Raw genomic sequence first — 16,964 nt, 5'->3', positions numbered from 1 at the left:
GTCTGTTTTTCCAAATGCAGATTTCACAAACCGCACTATCTTTCTCCCCCTCCTCGTTAATATAAAACTGCAGTACTATTTCAAGATGTTTGATGATTCATTGCTTACAGTGCTGATTTCAGGTTGTTCCAGACACGGAGCTGAAACATTTAACTGGATTTAAATGAAGACACACTTTGACCTCTAATTTCAGTCAACCTCTCCACAGGGTCATCTCAAAAAAGAGAATAATTGACACAATAACTTATTTTTACGAGTTATTTTTGTAGTCACCATTGCATATAAAAAAAAAAAAAAAAGGAGTAAATTTTGTGTTTATCAACTTAAATCATAAGCAAAACATCAGATCTTATGATATATTTAGACATTTTAAGATACCGCATTTCACATAATCATGAAAAATAAGTCACAATTTCAGTTTATATGGGATATACACAAATTAAATGGAAACGTTGCACTGGATTACTTTTATTTTAGAAATTATCTTAGCACCATCTGGTGACAAAACGTGCTCACAACACCATGCATGGTGACGAATAGAAGAGTAATTAAATATGAGAACTACTCTTATTCACCTCCTCATGCAGATCAGTGGTGGACCTGCTGGTTTTCCACCCTGGGCACCTATCTATCTATCAATCTCTCTCTCTATATATATATATATATATATTCGGGTTTTATTTCCTGACGAGCAAAGATCCCAACGATCAGCAGAGGAAAGATGTGGCCCTCAGGTCCGTCAGTCTTCTTCATCTGTCTGCAGGAGGCCAGGGAAGAGCCAGTGGACGACTAAGAAAGGAGCTCGCCAGGTGATGCGGTGTCATCGGATGCATGTGTATTTTGTTTGAAATATTTACTGGACTCAAATACATAAATGTCTCTAAAGAGCTGCAGCAGGAAATGATCCAGTTGGCCAACAAAGCCCCACCACAAAACTGTTGATGAATGAATTCTACGTTTATAAACAAAGGATCATCAATGAAATACAATTTAAAAGTATTTCTCTGGAAAGAAAAAACTTCCTCACCATAATGGAGGCTGAAACAAAGTTAGTGAAAAACAAGACCATCTTTAATTTGAGAAACATCTTACACGTGTGTCACACCACCTGCGGTGGGATTATTCACACTGATAGAAGCTTTCCTGTAATGAACGAACTGTCCGAAGCAAAGACCTGAAATGCAAAAGAGCCAAATTTCAAATAAATAAGGTTTCGTTCAACACGTGTCCCGCTTTGTGTTGCCCCCTGATGGACAGCAGAAACCGCAGGAGTTCCTTATTATCATCATCATCATCGACATGAGAAGCTCGGCAGTCAGACGGTGGTTCCCTTCTTCTCGACCAGAAGTGGCTCCAACATCTTCTTCATGTGCAACTCCTCTGTCAGTTTGTCCACATAGACCTGAAACAAAGGATCTGGCTCCTGAGAGACAAGAGTGAGAGGAAGTCAAGTTCACATCACCGATTCAGCAGTTTACATTGTTCTCTGCGCGTTCTTCTTGGTTGCGGCTTTTCTCTAGGTACTCCAGCTTCTCCCCACGGTCCAAAAACATTAATTCAAGACGAACTGATGAGTCTAAATTGCTCATAGGTGTGAATGTGATGTGTTTATTCATTATTAGACAGCTGTGGTCGACTGAGTTGGATGATGGATGGATAAAGTTATAGAATGAAATGACAGTAAGCTGGAGAACACTTGTTCACGAATTTATGGATTTTTACAGGTTAACGGGCTTCATGCCATAAGATTCTACTTCCACATGTACATGCCGTTCTGAGCGCCTCTGCTTCTCTAAGACTCGCCCTAAAAATTACATTTCTGCTCTTCGTGACCTCGTCTTATGCTGCTTTCCGTGGTCCAGAACTCCAGCAGCTGCATGGCCGTGAGTGATGCGTTCAGGTGCATCACGTAAAGCCGCCCTGCTGGACTCTTTTGACTGAGAGATCTTCCTCCTCATTATCACAATCAGCAAATAACCAATAAAATACCTTATCGACAGAGATAAAGACCCTCAGTGATTGTATGCCCTGTTACAACGTGAACGCCTGTTGCTCATAGTCAAGCGCGGCCTGGATATGTACTTTTTTTTTTTCCTTCTTAAAATTTTGCGGGTGTGGCTTATATTGGCTTATATTCAGGTGCGTTCAATAGTCTAGAAAAATATGCTATATGTAGTGGGAGCATCCGCCACTTAAACACAGTGTGAGAATGCTTCCTGTCACCTTGTGCTCAAGCTGCCTTTGTTTCTCCGCGGCCTCCTCCAGACTGAGACCCACCCACTCCGCCGCCTCCTCTGGGATCTCAAACTGCTGCTCAGACACACAGAGGAAACAAAACGTTTGGTTACAATTTACACTATCCAGCTCAAGTCATGTTGCGCTTCCTGCACACTCGGGGCCATCTGACCGACCTTGTATTTGTTGTAGACCTGCTCCTTCTTCATGGGGTCGTTGGGATACAGTTTTGCGTCTCTTTGTGCCAGGCGAAGCAGCATAGCTCTCTTCAAGTCCATGCCCAGCTTGGAGTTCAGGTCCTCCTTCGGCGTCTAAACAACATTCAAACATTAGTCAAGTGGAAAGATGAACCTGCGAAGGCATTTGGTGGCTTTCTCCTACTTTGAGGATGTAAAAGTCGAAGCCGTAGGCGGCGTCAATGAGGTCCAGGGTGCGAGGGGTGACAGTGATGGTGAACCTGTGGTCGAGGATCTCGCTGTAAAGCTCTCTTTTCAGCAGCTGAGGTTTCCAGGTCTTTTTTAGGCGAGTCGACATCTAAGCAAAGTTATAATAGAATACAATAGTTATGAGGATTTCAAATGAAAGAGAAGCATCAAGAGCAAACATCTTCCAAGAGACTTACTTTGTCATTGTTGGCATATCTATAGCCTGAAATCCACCCTTCTCCTCCCCAGAGGCCGGTCTGAGACTGTGGAGGGTAGTAAATGGGGATCGGGACATCCTGCACTCGCTCCTTCTCCCCTGTTTTTGGGTTAGCTCGGTGCTCCACACCAAGGGGCTTCCAGTGGACGGGCGTGGGCTCCTTCATCTCAAGGGACTTGAGGTAATGCTTGGGGAGACGAGCGTAGATACCCTGCTTCAGCTTCAGGGCATCCCATAGTTTGACGGGGTATTTATGAAGAGGCATGATGATTTTACCGCGATGGTTGTTATCTGAAACCCATACAAGGAAAAATGTAAACAGATTTACAGATGTTTCTGCAGGTGATGAAAAACGAGGTTGTAGTGAGGTTTGTTGTTGTTTACAAGTATAGAACAGCTGCTGTGTTTCTATCACAAGTAGAGAGTAAGGCGTCCCAGAGGTGATGAGAAACCCAATTGTGTCTCAGATTGTATTAATGAAGTTATGAAGATTATGCAGAAACAAAGCTCATTCCCGTCTTATTATACATAAATATTCTGGCTTATTCTGTCTCTTCTGCAGGGGTCTGAAACCATTTGGAATAAGCCACTATGCACATATGTCAAACCAAATAAAACGAATGTACTTACAGATCATAGTTCACATTCAAAATTACGATAAAACAGCATAAAAACTGTTGGATGGAATTTTGTCAATCAATATAAAAATCTGCTATTAATATCACAGTGTCAATCTCAGTGTGTTCAACCAAACAGAAAAGCTCCGAAAAGCTAAATAAGTAAGGAAGTAAATATATAAATAAATGCTAGCTTGTAGGGTCCAACTTAAAAAAAATCAACAGTAAAAAAAAGCAACTAAAGGGGAACCTTAGAAATAAGCACACTGTGCAGATTTAAGGCTTTTACGTTTTAGAACTGTTACAAAAGCCACAGGAGACACGACGAGGTGTCACATGTTGTACATGAACTGGTAATAAACTAATAGTTTGATCACTGATGGTTTTACGCTCCAAATACAAGTCAGTAATAGCTACAAGTTTGTATTAGCAAACGGCTCCGCTCAGCGAGCAGTCTTTCTAAACGCAACAAACACGGATGCATCTAATTGATTCAATAAAAATAACGACATCAAGGTGAGAATGTGTCCAAATGTTCTTACCAACGAACAATACAAACGGGACGTCCACCAAACATAAAGATATTTTTTCAATCCACATTCACTGACAAGGACATCATGCCTGCTCCATTACTTCCGTCAAGATAGCCCCGCCCCCTCAACAGAGCAATCTGATTGGTTGGAGGGCCATCCGGAAATCCGGAAAAATAATTCACGATACTCTTAAAAAAAGGAAACATACTATCAAATAAAGTAGAAAAGAAAGCAAAATGCAAACAATAAATTACATTTGCAGAAGCAGTGAATTCGCAGTTGTTTTAGGAAAAGCTTGCCGTCCGGTTATATTGCGTTTCATACGGAAGTGACGTTAGGGGTGTTGGCGTCACGAGATTTTGAGTGGCGAGGAATAAGATAATATATATCAGAAACATGGGTCTATGGTAATCATAATACCAAGTCAGACAACTTGTATGATCTATCTCGCCCGAAAGGTGGAATTGAACCACTCTGCCGCTAAGCAGCTACAGGTTTGAAGCCTGCACCCCGGACCACCGAGGCTCATCCGGGCATTTCAAACAAGGCTCATGAGTGTATTATATACAGAATTGAAAGCACAACTATGTGACTCACGGTTTCAATTTTTTTTTTTTTTATCAACTTTTGATTTTGACTATATTCAGCGCTGTTTGAAAGTTGCAACTCGATAGTACCTCAAATTCAGTTCAACTAAAGCTAAATAAGGCACAATCCAGACATGTATTCTGGTGTGTGAGGTTCATGCACATCAGCTGCGTTCTGATTGGTTCTTTGATATGAAGGTGGAGTCACGTGATAAATACACAGGTAACTATCGCACCATGCATTCAAAACACCCCAGTTCCCCATGTTTCCTTGTTTTTTTTATTTATTTTTAGAAGGACCAATTAATCACCATATTCTATTCTCACTTTGTTTTATTATATTCAAAGTCATTAATGATTTCCTTGTCTTTTTTAATCCACATTTCGCTACAGGAAAGATTATTTCTCATTAAACCATGAATACTCTATTATTACCATTATAGGAAGATAATGATATGTTATATAAATATGTGTACATCATTGTCAAACCTTTTATGTCTATGATGTCACTGTAATGCTCATGAAGAAATGAACTAATTTCAATTAATTTTAAGTTTCAATAATTCAAGCATGAAAAAGATGAACAAAAAGGCATTCCAGTGATTACCTTGGCACTGGAAGCTGCTTTAAATGTTTGTGGTTAAATGTTGCAGAATGCTGCAGACACTTGAAATTATTTGATCCATGTTGATAATCTATCAACCATCAAAAGTATGACATTTAAATTTCTTTGTGTGCATTTAATGAATTTTTTTTTAAAGAACACATTTTATTGTTGTAACTTTACTTTAATACACACATATGCAATTATACAGTTTCCAGATACAAATGAAACGATGCAACATAAATATGAAATGAACATTTTGTGCACAAAAATCTGTGGAGTAGCATCAAGTCACGCAACCGTCATCAAATGTACAGGCACTTAGAAATGTTCACATCAAATGTTTGACTATGATTTCCATCTTTCCAGAGGCTGTGGTCAGAGGAAGGTGTTCTCAATGACCAGAGTCTGGAGCTCGTCCTTGGTCTCCCCAGCTGGTGGTGCCATTGGGCTGCGGGTCTCCTCCTCCGCGCAGCACATACTTTTAGAGCAGTCCTTCCTGCAGGTGAGGCTGCAGGTCAGGTGAGGAGGAGGAGAGGGGTCCTCTCTGTGGATGACTGGGGAGGCGTCAGCACTCCCGCCTACCGACGGCGCAGCCGCAGAGACAAACTCCGGCTGAACCGTGCAGCAGCTCACTCCTACGCTCTGCAGCACTTTGGTGACTCCCAACATCACATCAGCACACCTGGGCAAATGCAAAAGCACATTTCTGAGTCGCCACGATGGTCAGAAAACAAGTTGGCCCCTTGAATGATGTAAACAAGCCTTCATATAATGTAAGCAAGTTGGATTATGCAAAAATAAAGGAGGGATCGATGTTGCATCTGTATGACTTTGCTCATAAAAAAGTGTTTCACTTACAGAAGAGATTCAATGGGGTTTTTTCACATCTGTATTAAAACGAAAACCAACGTTTTTGTATTTAGGTTTAGGTTAAAAAACAATAAATCCCTGTAACCTCACGTAAATTAAAGCATAATAGACATGGCGCTACTTTGCATAATGGTACACATAGGAAAGTTATAGTTTTTAAAAATTAAATGAATTTGAAATGATCTGAAATGATCAAAAGTGAATTGAATAAAAATTGAATAAAAAAAGATTAAATTAAAACAAGATATAAGATGCAAGTTTCCTTTATTTGATTAAAAACGTCTGTTGTTCTTCATGTTTGGGTTTGCAATATTTATGGGAGATAAAGGCTGGCTGGTCTTCGTTGGGGTGAGTTTATATGCCTTGCAAAACCTTGGTGAAATGTCTATGGGTAAAGCTTTTCATCACACTGTATAAACGGTACAGAAACAATGGTATGGAGAATACATGGATGGACAAATGACTGAATAAAAGGTGCGTATTGACAAATGTTGAAATAAATATTGTAAAAAAACAACAACAAAACAAACACCAACCAAGATGTGTTTGAATGAGTGCAGGGAACTTTGACTTTCCTCAATAGACCCATCAGAAGAAGACAAATCAAAAGAATTACCCCAAAATCTAAAATTGATGTGAATTTAAATGTGTTTGCATTCGGAATGACAAATCAGCTGGTTTGAAGACAAATTTCACCTGTGCGGTGGAAACGGGGCGTAGCAGTGCACGTGCACCGAGGCCACCGCCGTGGCTTCATTCAGCTGCCAGATGTGGAGGTCGTGCACAGCCTGAACTCCAGGAACTCTTTCGATCCTGCGTCCGACGTCAGACACACAGATGTGCGGAGGTGTCGCCTGGAGCAGCATCAGCCCATACTTGTACACCTGCAAAGGTTTTTTTCAAAGCGAGACTAGAAACGCTGCAGACGACTCTTTTGTGAAGATGCTTCGCATGCAGAGAGTGAGAATCTGACCTGCGGCAACGAGCTGGCAATCAGGGTGATGACAGCCAGCAGAGAGAGGGCAGGGTCCAGGTAGACCAGAGGATTACAGGCTTCAGGGCCGTGAGGGAAGTAAGGGGCGATCAGCAGCATCACCAGGCTGTTGGTCAGGGCCACAGAGGACGTGAAAAGTCCCTGAAGGACAGAGACAATTGACAGACGGCACACCGGATACTTCTGATGCAAACCTTTACGTGCACTGCCAAAGTCTGAAAGAGAACAAAATAGCAATTATAGACCTTAGTGAGAGGTTTTAGGACAAGTTAAACCATAAAAGTTTTATAGGTGTGTTATATTATGTTTATTAATTTTCAATTCAAATACTACTACTCCTACTACTACTACTACTAATAATAAAATCTATCCAATGAATTATTTCCTATTTTAAATCATGAGGGCCACAAACATTTCAAGGGGACTCCCAGCGGACCAGATTGTGATCAAACTCCCTACAATGAGGATGTTTAACAATTATAACCTCAAATGTATATAAAAAAAGAACATTGTATATTTCTCCAAAATATGTCTGCTCTATAGACGTGCTCAAATGATATTGTAACATCAAAGCTGTTCAGGTGACCTCTTGAAATCTCTAAAATCACTAAATCATGGATTTGTGTTAATATGTTTCATGCTGTATAGAGCAGGGAGGTCTTGTCTGATATAAAATACTTTAATTCAATGTATTCACATGGAATTTGATGTTATATGTGTTAAATGTGTGTGTGTGTGTGTGTTTTTTAAGCACTATTGCCACCAAATCTACAAACACACTGAACACTTAACACAGTGAATAATTAATTTTTTGTCATGAAATCAAGATGCTTAAAACAATTAAGAGTGTATATTGAATTCAGATACGGCCGTTTTGTTCTCCAGAGGGGCATCGTGGGAAAAGTTTGAAAAGTGAAACTCTTTTTTTACATTTATTTTTTGCTTCCCCCATGCAGATTTCTGTGTTCTAGGTTGACATGTTCTCCCTGAGCATTTCTCCTGGCACTCTGTGATCATCCAGAAAAGTTTATTGGTGGTTTAATTAGTCCATTTCTATTGGATGTCTGTCTCCTGAATGTTGATCATTCATTACATATCACTCTTCACACCTATGGGCTATGAAATTCATAATTCCTCTCTTGCAAGTTAAATGAATTTAATTTGAATGACCTCTCAGGGAATGTTCACGTCCAACACCACTGTTCCAACAGATTGTAAAGGACATACTGTTACTGACCTTTGCCCTCTACTCTGCTCCCTTGCAGGCCGACCTCCGACTCCTGTTGCTGAGTTTGGGGGTCACAGTCAGGGATGCTGGAGGTTTCTGGATTACAGAGGACAACACTGCGGAGCGAGTCCTCTGCAGAAGACTTCGCCGTGTGTTCATGCTCCTGCTGGCTTCCACATTCCTCTTCAGCTGTGGGAGTTTGAAGAGAGGAATGATAAACATGGACCCTGTTTGATCCTCCTTACAGCTGGACGATATACGCTGAGCAGCCTGTTGGAGCGACGGCCTGATGTATATTGAAAGACAATAAATGTAAAGTTTTAATACAAAATGTCCATTGTGGAATCACAAGCAACAACTGACTTTTGTTTATCCAGAAGAAATGTTTAGTTGTTTTCTGTAAAAGCAGCTGGAAGTGGATGTCAAGGTTCATTCACATGCTCGGCCTCATGCTTCCTTGTTTCACCAGAAAGTCTGAGAGCAGCTTTGTTATGCTTTGATTATTCTGAAGCGTTTTCCACAACTTTCCCTTCTTCTCTTGCTCGTTACCTTTATGGCTCACTTGAAGGCCAGTCCGGTCCGCCGGCTGTTCATCCTGCTCACGCTGCAGGCGAGGCCAGTTCAGGCCAAACGCCAGCGTCTTGTGGAGCAGACTCCCGGCTCCCACCACCACCAGCAGCAGCGGGTGCTGCAGCGGGTGTGGGTTCAGAAAAAAGCCGACGATTTCCAACAAGTAAGAGACGCACAGGGAGGTCAGGAGGAGGTTGGAGAGGAAGATCCCCACGGACGAGCTCCTGCCCCTGGAGAAGGACAGGCCACAGTGTGGGGCTGCGGGGGAGATGTTTGGGGAGGAGAGCCGGTTCAGGTGGACCACATGGCCCGGCGAGGCGGCGGGGGGCCGGTCGGACGCGGCCGGGGTCTCGCCGCCAAGCGGAGATTTGACAGCTGAACCTGCAGGCGGAGTGAGAAGAGGGGGTCCGGCGTCAGGGGAAGGGGAGAGGACAGCTGGCGGAGGAGAGGCAGCGGAATCCACAGGCCTGCTGACGGCTGCCGTCTCGGGAAGAGGAAGAGCCATGTGCATGAGGACGAAGAGCGTGTGGAATCCGTCCACCATCGTGATGAGGGATTTACACAGGTGACTGGCGGCCACCTCGCACATCAGCAGCAGGGCAGTGACTCCCAGCATGCACCAGTGTAGCAGCCTCATACCTGCAACTGAGAACAGACCCAGTTTTTTTTACATTTATTTATTTATATTTTAGAGCTTTTAATTAACCTATTTATGAGATACAGACTCTGATATCAATACCAAAGCTATTGAGACAGATGTTCCCTCTTAAAAAAGCAAAAAAAAAACATTCACATGAAACTCTGATGAAGAATCAGCAAAACTTTATAATCATCATATTTTGTGTGCATAAGCAATGAAAATATATATCAAACTAATGACGAACCAAGAAATCTTACTTATAAAAAATCTTCTCTTATAAAAACCGCTGTTACACACTGCTCTGCGAGAAATATATAAATCACAGCAGGTGACAAATGCACATTACCTCCAGGTTGCAATTAAAAAAGGATTAAAAAAACCAAACATTTTCTGCACTTACCATTGTTACCTATAGTCACACAGTTTTTAATAGTGAATGAAGTACCTTACACGTTGTAAATTTATAGGATGTGTATGTTATTACAGTATATTAGTGCACACACATCAAGGTCCTGTGTACATTTTGCTATATTTGACCTTAAGGAGTATAATGTGCACTTTAATGAGAGGGTACAGGTCACTGACCGTCAGGAAGGACACAACGTGCACAATGAAGAATTTTACTTTTGCTTCCTTGGCAAAGGTTTGAAGCAAAACACCCCCACCCCCCCTTTTTCACTAAACCTCAAAAATCCCGATATTGTCCCAAAAAAAATTGGTATTTCTACATGTAAATCACAACTGATCCAACATCTTAAGTCGATGACACTTTGCACTAGAAACACAAATGCAACAAATAAAGTTTAAGGTTGTATTACCCTAGTTATGACCCTCGGCCGGTTGTCAGGTTCAGGCTGGACTCCTGGATGGGATCTGTGTGACAAATTCAGAAGAATGTCATCAATGGCACTCAGCCTCTCCCCTCTCTCTCTCTCTCTCTCTCTCTCTCTCTCTCTCTGTCCCGCCACACTACTCCTCTGCTCTAATCGCAGTCATGTGAGCTGGAGAGGGGGTTGGTGGTATCGTCCTCTCCTCGGCTATCCCTGTTTGCATTCCCTTCCCTCCTCGGCTCACTGGTGGGAGAAAATGCATTCAGCGGGCGTTTGCACAGCCCACCCATCCACCCACACCTTCACCCCCCCCCCCCCCCCCCCCCAAGCACATCAAGTGAAGCTAATTTGCGCCAATTAAATCCCCATTGTATTGTCAGGATTACATAATCAGATCACATCATCAGGTGAGCTCCCTAAGCTTTATCAGGCCTCAAAGACCTTTGGATACTTGTGTAGAGTTCAGAGTTCTACGTTATGACTGCATGAATGTCCCCTCCATGGACCATGTGTCCGTTATTAAACAAAGTTCTATTTGTTGACGATAGATCTCAATTCTGACCAAATCTACCTTCAAGTGCTTCTTGGCCCAATTTTTGACGTTTGAACTGACGTGTCTGTTTTTTAATGGCGGTGGGACTTCAGCCTTCCAAACCTCGGCCACGTCTCTCGGCGCTGCGCACCTTGTACTTCTGGGTTCTCCAGGTAGAAACAAACAAAGGTTTTCTCTCGTTACAGATAACGGTCAACGCAGCAGTATTCTCGGGACGTCTGGCGGGACCCGCTCTCTTGAGGTCACACCGCAGCGTCTCAATGGGGTTCAGGGTCAGGGATCCGATTGGGCTTGTATTTTCTTCATTGGAAGCCATCCTGTTGTGAATTTACTTCTGTGCTTTGGGTCATCGTCCTGTTGCATCATAAGCACATGTGATGCACATATGATAACACATATGCCAGAAAAACGGCAGTCCTGCAGACTTGTTTAAGGTGGGACTTGACGGACAAGACCTGCTCAAAAAGAACTCCCAGGTGCCTCACAGTGGTCAAAGTGACACTGTCCAGTGTTACTATATGAAGCCACAATAGAGTAGGCTATAACTCAGAGAGCTTTATAAGATGGATAGGAGGCTGGATAACTGTAAATCAGGTTACATTGGTGTCTGAAGATGTGGAACACAGGTCTGTGGGGAGTATGTTTTAAATTTTGGTGTCTAATAGTCACAATTTTGCTGTGAAAGAAGTTTACAAAGTCATTACTGCACAAAGTTAAAGGGACAAGGGGTTCGACAGAGCTGTGACGTTTTGACAGCCTGGCTATAGTGCCGAAGAGAAACCCAGGGTCGTCTTCTTGGACTATCTTCAGCAGTAAATAACACTTCACCAAGCATCTTAATTTGACTTCTGCTCAGAGCGCCACGGTGGAGAGCGGAGAGGACGTTGCGGTCCCTTGGGCTCCAGGATGCCAGCGAGGAGGGAATCCTTTCAGTCGACTGGACTGTGAATCAACATGGCAGATTGAGGGTGACACCGCAGCTAAACCTCTTCTGTTCCACCCTCAGTGCCCACACATTCCTGAGGCGCCGCTCGGCCCAAGGAAAGGCCGGATGAGGAAGGATTTGATCACTTTTTTTGTGCTGCGGCGGTTCCTGTCCTGCAGGCTGGTGGAGTGACACCAGAACTCTGTCAATGAATGTGTAAATACATTTGAGTGCTGGATTTTCAGCATTGTGCGTAAAACTGATAAGTAAACAAGTATTTATTTTTGTTGAAGGCCTTCTTCGTAAAAACTGACATAGAGACCCAGTGTTCTGTTGTGTATTCGGGACACTTGACCCATTGCCGTCTCTCGGGCTGATTGTGGTCACAGTTTAACAACGTCTGACTTTCTCACAAACTCCCCTGAACTCTCTGTATTATTAAAGTATTATCGGGTGGAGGGGATTAGTGTGGTCAGGAATTCCTACAGTAACACATAAAGAGAGGAGCTCCCACCCTGTACTTCACACCCTATCACCAGGAGAGCCCCCCCCCCCCCGCGCGCCAACATAATGGGGTGGGTGAGGACATTCCCATGAAGGAGACAATGTTCAGTGGGAACGTTTCCAGGAATCCAGAGATGCTCCTACTCTATGAAAGCAAATAGATGATGGCCTCTGTTAGTAGCTTCAGTCAAGGAGCATGTCTTTAGTTTTTTTTTTTTCCGTGCCACAACTATGGATCGTCCTTCCTCACCTCCTGGGAGCGACACAGACTCTGGAGTCTGCTTCAAAAATCACTTGAAACGTGCTGTTGAAGCCAAAGCCTCGTTTACACAATAGATCATCAAGCTCTGACATCATTACGTCATTTTCCTAGCATACTGACGCACGATGCAGCCAGCGACACTACGTTTTTGTCTTTATACATCACCTGGAGGGTGACACCGAAGCCTTGAGGGGGCATCATCAATGTGGAGCATGTAAAGCTGCCCAGAGCTTTCAGCAGGAAGAACTCAAGTTTTCATCATCATTCTATACTGCATCTTTGGACAGTTTTACCCGTTAACTCTTTCAGGCGCCATCGGGTTTGGAAGCGGCTCCAGAGATGTCCATTAAAGTTTGTGCTCGGGCTGGGCCACTGAAGGACCAATGTGGGCCTTTCTAAATCCTGTCAAACTGAATTTACCACCTTTGGAGTCTTATCGACTCTATAGAAACACCTCGGTCGACGATCAGTGGAAACTGGGTAAACTTGAGCTCAATGTTGAGCTTCATGGTTGTGAACACTTATGTACATGTGTTGTTTTTTAATTGTTTAACACATTTTTAAACATTTAAAAAGATTTTTTGTTTTGCATTATGGTATATTTTCTGTCGAATATTGGCGGAGAAACTGAATGTGAAGGATGCAACATATCAAAACGTGGAAAACTTCTTTGCAGATGCACTGTACATCTAAAATTAAATGACTGTCATGTTTAAGTGCCATTTAATAATTTTTTTTTATTATAGATTAAAAAAGATAAGCCCCTCCATACTCCATGCGAAAATCTAATGTGGATCTAAGGCGAAGTTTTGTTCATGCAATCTCCCCCCAAAAAGTCAAAAAGCTCACAGGAAACCGAAGCAGAGGAAATTCTGACTAATCAAATTCTGGCAGGATGAATGCAACAGACTGTATGTTGAGGCATATTTATAGAAATCGTTAGTCAGCACGACAAGAAGCGACAGGTCTTTTGTATTCAAACTTTTGACAATAACTAGATTCAAACCACCTGCATTTTTATTTTTGTGGCAGTAGAGTTCTTGAATATTATATAATATTAGTTTTATATACTCACCTTATTAGCATGCCACCAACCTCCTGATTTGAGAGGACAGTGTGGAAGGTATGGGAGCCATCATAAGGACTAATATATGAGAGCAACACTTAAACACGCTTTACTCGTTGGCAGTTAAAGAAGTAGAAGAGATTATCGTTATGATCATCATGCCTGGCCAATCCTGTCAACAGCGACTCGATAAGAATAAAAGGGAGTTGGCAACTAAAAATAGAGGGGGGAGCCTACAAATATTTCAAAGACTGAAAATATTTGGTTCCATTTTGACTGATCGTCTCCAACATTTGTTCATGTATTCATTCATTCAAGTAACTGATCATTCGCTTCAACGTGAATAAAATAGTTTAAGGCCATTGATCAACTGCATAATGAGCCATTTCTGAAACTAGCCAACAGGTTCCACACAGCACTAATATATTAACTTTTTAATCACTTCACACTTTAACCTTTTAATCTGTGATTAAACATCAAACATGATCGTCATTGTGCACCGTCAAACTTTTTTTTTTTCCTAGTTCTGTGCCTCTTTTGGGTTCGTTTTAGTGGAACTGTAATAATTATTTTCAATCTTAAGGTAAAATGATTGGGGGGAATAAAACCAAACTTCAAAAGCACTGAACTTTTATTACTAGTTGCATAATGAATATTGGTATTTTACTATAGATCACAACCTTTTTCCCCTCCCTTGGCGTCGGCTCAAATCACCTCGAAGAAAGTCACAATGCTGCTCTGCAATTAGCAAGACGTTACAGTGAAGCCAAACACTGGGAAGACTCGCCAAAATAAAAGCAAAGGGCCATTTCATAGATTCACTGTAAGCTGTAGAAAGTGTTCAATTCTGTTTTTCTTGATGTGTACATGTCTAGTATGGACAAACCCTGAGCAGACTTTGTATTTTAGTGCCTTTTCTTTTTGTGTGTTCAGATGTCAAAGATTAAAACCAAGTCACTTCATTGAAACATTCAGTCGTACTGTCATTACATGCATTTATTGGAGAGGAACACATTTTTGCCATACATATCTTTGTGATTACCAGCACATTTCAATTAAGTTAACAAATTATTAAAAATTTCTAAAAATTAAAGCATTACAAACAGTGGGGGGGCCAAACTATCTGTTGGGTGGAGGACAGCGGGGGGGGGGGGGGGGGGGGGGGGCGCGCTCCAGTGAGAAGAATAAACCCACGTGTGTATAAAATAAAAACAGAAGCAGGGGAAAGCGGTTCTCTGCAGACACACACATGAAGCAAACGCGTCGTAGATTGTCTGCCTGCATTTGGTCGAAAAAAAAAAGGATTTAGGGGCAGAAGTCATCAGACATGAGCACATAATGCAGTTTGGAGCCTGATCTCCCAGGTCTGGAGGAACTCCTGCGACTGCCAGCGCCCCCCTGTGGCCACAGCTCCACCCAGCAGAGTAGCTTTAAAACAACAAGGAGGGCGAGGACCCTTAAAAGTCTCCTTGTGTTCATTTCTGCACCCCGACTGCTCGTAGGAGTCAAGCCTTCAATATTTACCTTTCCTCACCATCAGATTAACCCCCCCCCCCTCCCCAAAAACTAAATATTTGCTCTAATATGTATATGAAATATACATCAAAATAGGAGGTCAACTTTAAAAAGGTAACCCCTGAATAGAAAGAAAAATAAAAGAAAGGAGAGGTTGAAGGAGAAATGGGGTCAAATAAATCAGAAAGGCTCATTCAGCTATAAAATAAATACAAAACTGATTTTTTCAAAGCAGCCAAATTAAAAAAACAAAAAAACAAAACTGAATGCGAGGTGACATGGAAGGCAACATGAGTGAGGAAGAGAGGTGGGATGGCACAAAGTACTAGTGGAAGACCGGGGGGGGGGGGGGCGACCGTGACGGAGACAGGCTGCTTTAATGTCAAGTCTTACAGAATGACGGCTGGTCACACGGAGCAGAAACAGGAGTCTGTTGCTCCAAACAAGAATGACAAGAAACAACGACTTTAGAATGTAAAAACCTCAACCCTAAACAGACGTCTGACTTCCTGATATTCTCAGAAGTTTGGGGTTTTCCCAGCGGGGAGCAAATCACCAGGTGCGACCTTGAGAAAGTGTGTTTCAGGAGACGGCGGCGGCTCGTCCTCGTAACATCAGAGGGGGTGGGGTGGGGGTGGGGGGGTACCTGAGGGGCCAAAGTGAACAGAGGACGAGAAAACAAACCGCAGCGAGGTCACTTTGGCAGAGGTCCCTTGGAGGTTTTAGTTTGGGGGCGAGAGGACGTTTAAAAACGGACATCTTTTCATCCTCAGCTTTCTCAGATAGAAAAGTTTGGACCTTCTCCCACCATGTGAGCTTCACATCATCATCATAATCATCCACCATGTGTGTGTGTGTGTGTGTGTGTGTGTGTGTGTATTCTGAGCAAAACCCCAGCGTTGCACGCCGTCACCACCGTGTCCCTGTCGACGTGGATAAAATCTTGGAATTGCTCGTTGTGGATGTTTGCAGAAGAGAGCGAGCGATGTGAGAAACATCCATGTTCTGTCTTTGGTTAGTGCTTTGTTCTCCGTCTCTCTTCTCTCACAAAAATGTAGTGACAACAACTTATTCCTCCCTCCCTCCCCCACCCCGTCCCTATACTGTGTGTGTGTGGTCCAGAGGTTGATGTAGTGTTGATGCGGAGGGTTTGTATTTGAGCTCCGACACAGTCGCTGTGTCCTCTGTGTCTTTGCCATCTTCGGTCAGTATTTTCAGATTTTTACGGTCACATCGGGTCTCTCCGTTGAGTCGGTGGTTAAGGAACAACAAAAACAACATCTTTAGGGCGTCCGGCCATGTAGTCGAGCATGACGAGCTATCCGAGGGGTGTTTTCACGTGTCCATGCAGTCCTGCCTGTGGGAGAGAAAGAATACATCAGCTCTGAATGCAGCAGGAAACATTTCATTGGAGTCGTTGCTTCCATCTACTCTCAGGTTACAGGCTTGTAGCGCCCTCTGCTGGTCATCAGGACAAACAGGCGCAGCAATATGAGATGAGCGTGTCATAACTGTTTTAAACAAGGAAAGCAAATGAGAAATTAATCAATGAAGCTTGCTGGGCAGTGCAATAAGATTTCCTCGGATCCAAATTGAGTGACGTTGTTACCGAGCGACAGCAAATATAAAGAAACTCCAACATGAGGTAATTTATGAGTTTTTACAGGTTAACAGGCTTCATGCCGCCAGATACTACTTCCGCATGTAGATGCATGCTGTTCTGAGTGCCTCGGCTTCTCCAAAACCCGCCCTAAAAGTGATATTTGTGCTCTTCCCGAGCTCGTCT

The 16,964-nt window shown here is 42.8% G+C and overlaps 3 protein-coding genes across 4 annotated transcripts in view; all 3 read right to left on the bottom strand.

Annotated features, from left to right (window-relative positions):
* Nucleotides 1-1,049: 1,049 nt before the first annotated feature.
* Nucleotides 1,050-4,142, bottom strand: mrpl28 (mitochondrial ribosomal protein L28). The gene is made up of 6 exons (XM_080503884.1): nt 4,037-4,142; nt 2,858-3,168; nt 2,617-2,769; nt 2,412-2,546; nt 2,224-2,310; nt 1,050-1,423 (listed from the first exon to the last, which is right to left on the bottom strand). Exons 1-6 carry the CDS (start codon nt 4,092-4,094, stop codon nt 1,316-1,318), a joined length of 852 nt encoding a protein of 283 aa, XP_080360010.1. The 5' UTR covers nt 4,095-4,142; the 3' UTR covers nt 1,050-1,315.
* Nucleotides 4,143-5,596: 1,454 nt separating this feature from the next.
* On the bottom strand, nt 5,597-9,520 carry LOC308137391 (proton-coupled zinc antiporter SLC30A1; the record flags this gene model as incomplete). Its single annotated transcript, XM_080506057.1, has 5 exons — nt 5,597-5,903; nt 6,788-6,975; nt 7,065-7,300; nt 8,323-8,502; nt 8,863-9,520. The coding sequence occupies 5 exons, from the start codon at nt 9,518-9,520 to the stop codon at nt 5,597-5,599; spliced, it is 1,569 nt and encodes a 522-aa protein (XP_080362183.1).
* A 5,130-nt stretch (nt 9,521-14,650) lies between these two features.
* ppp1r37 (protein phosphatase 1, regulatory subunit 37) overlaps nt 14,651-16,964 on the bottom strand; it is a 42,744-nt gene continuing 40,430 nt past the window's right edge. For both annotated transcript variants that reach the window (XM_080513514.1, XM_080513515.1), the window contains one exon: nt 14,651-16,535. The gene's annotated coding sequence lies outside the window, so the exon portion shown is untranslated. The remainder of the gene's footprint in view (nt 16,536-16,964) is intronic.

This window comes from Blennius ocellaris, assembly GCF_963422515.1.
Source record: "Blennius ocellaris genome assembly, chromosome: 2".
NCBI classification, from domain to species: domain Eukaryota; kingdom Metazoa; phylum Chordata; class Actinopteri; order Blenniiformes; family Blenniidae; genus Blennius; species Blennius ocellaris.
The sequence above is the reverse complement of the archived record's forward strand: the minus strand, read 5'-3'. Positions and strand labels throughout refer to the sequence as shown.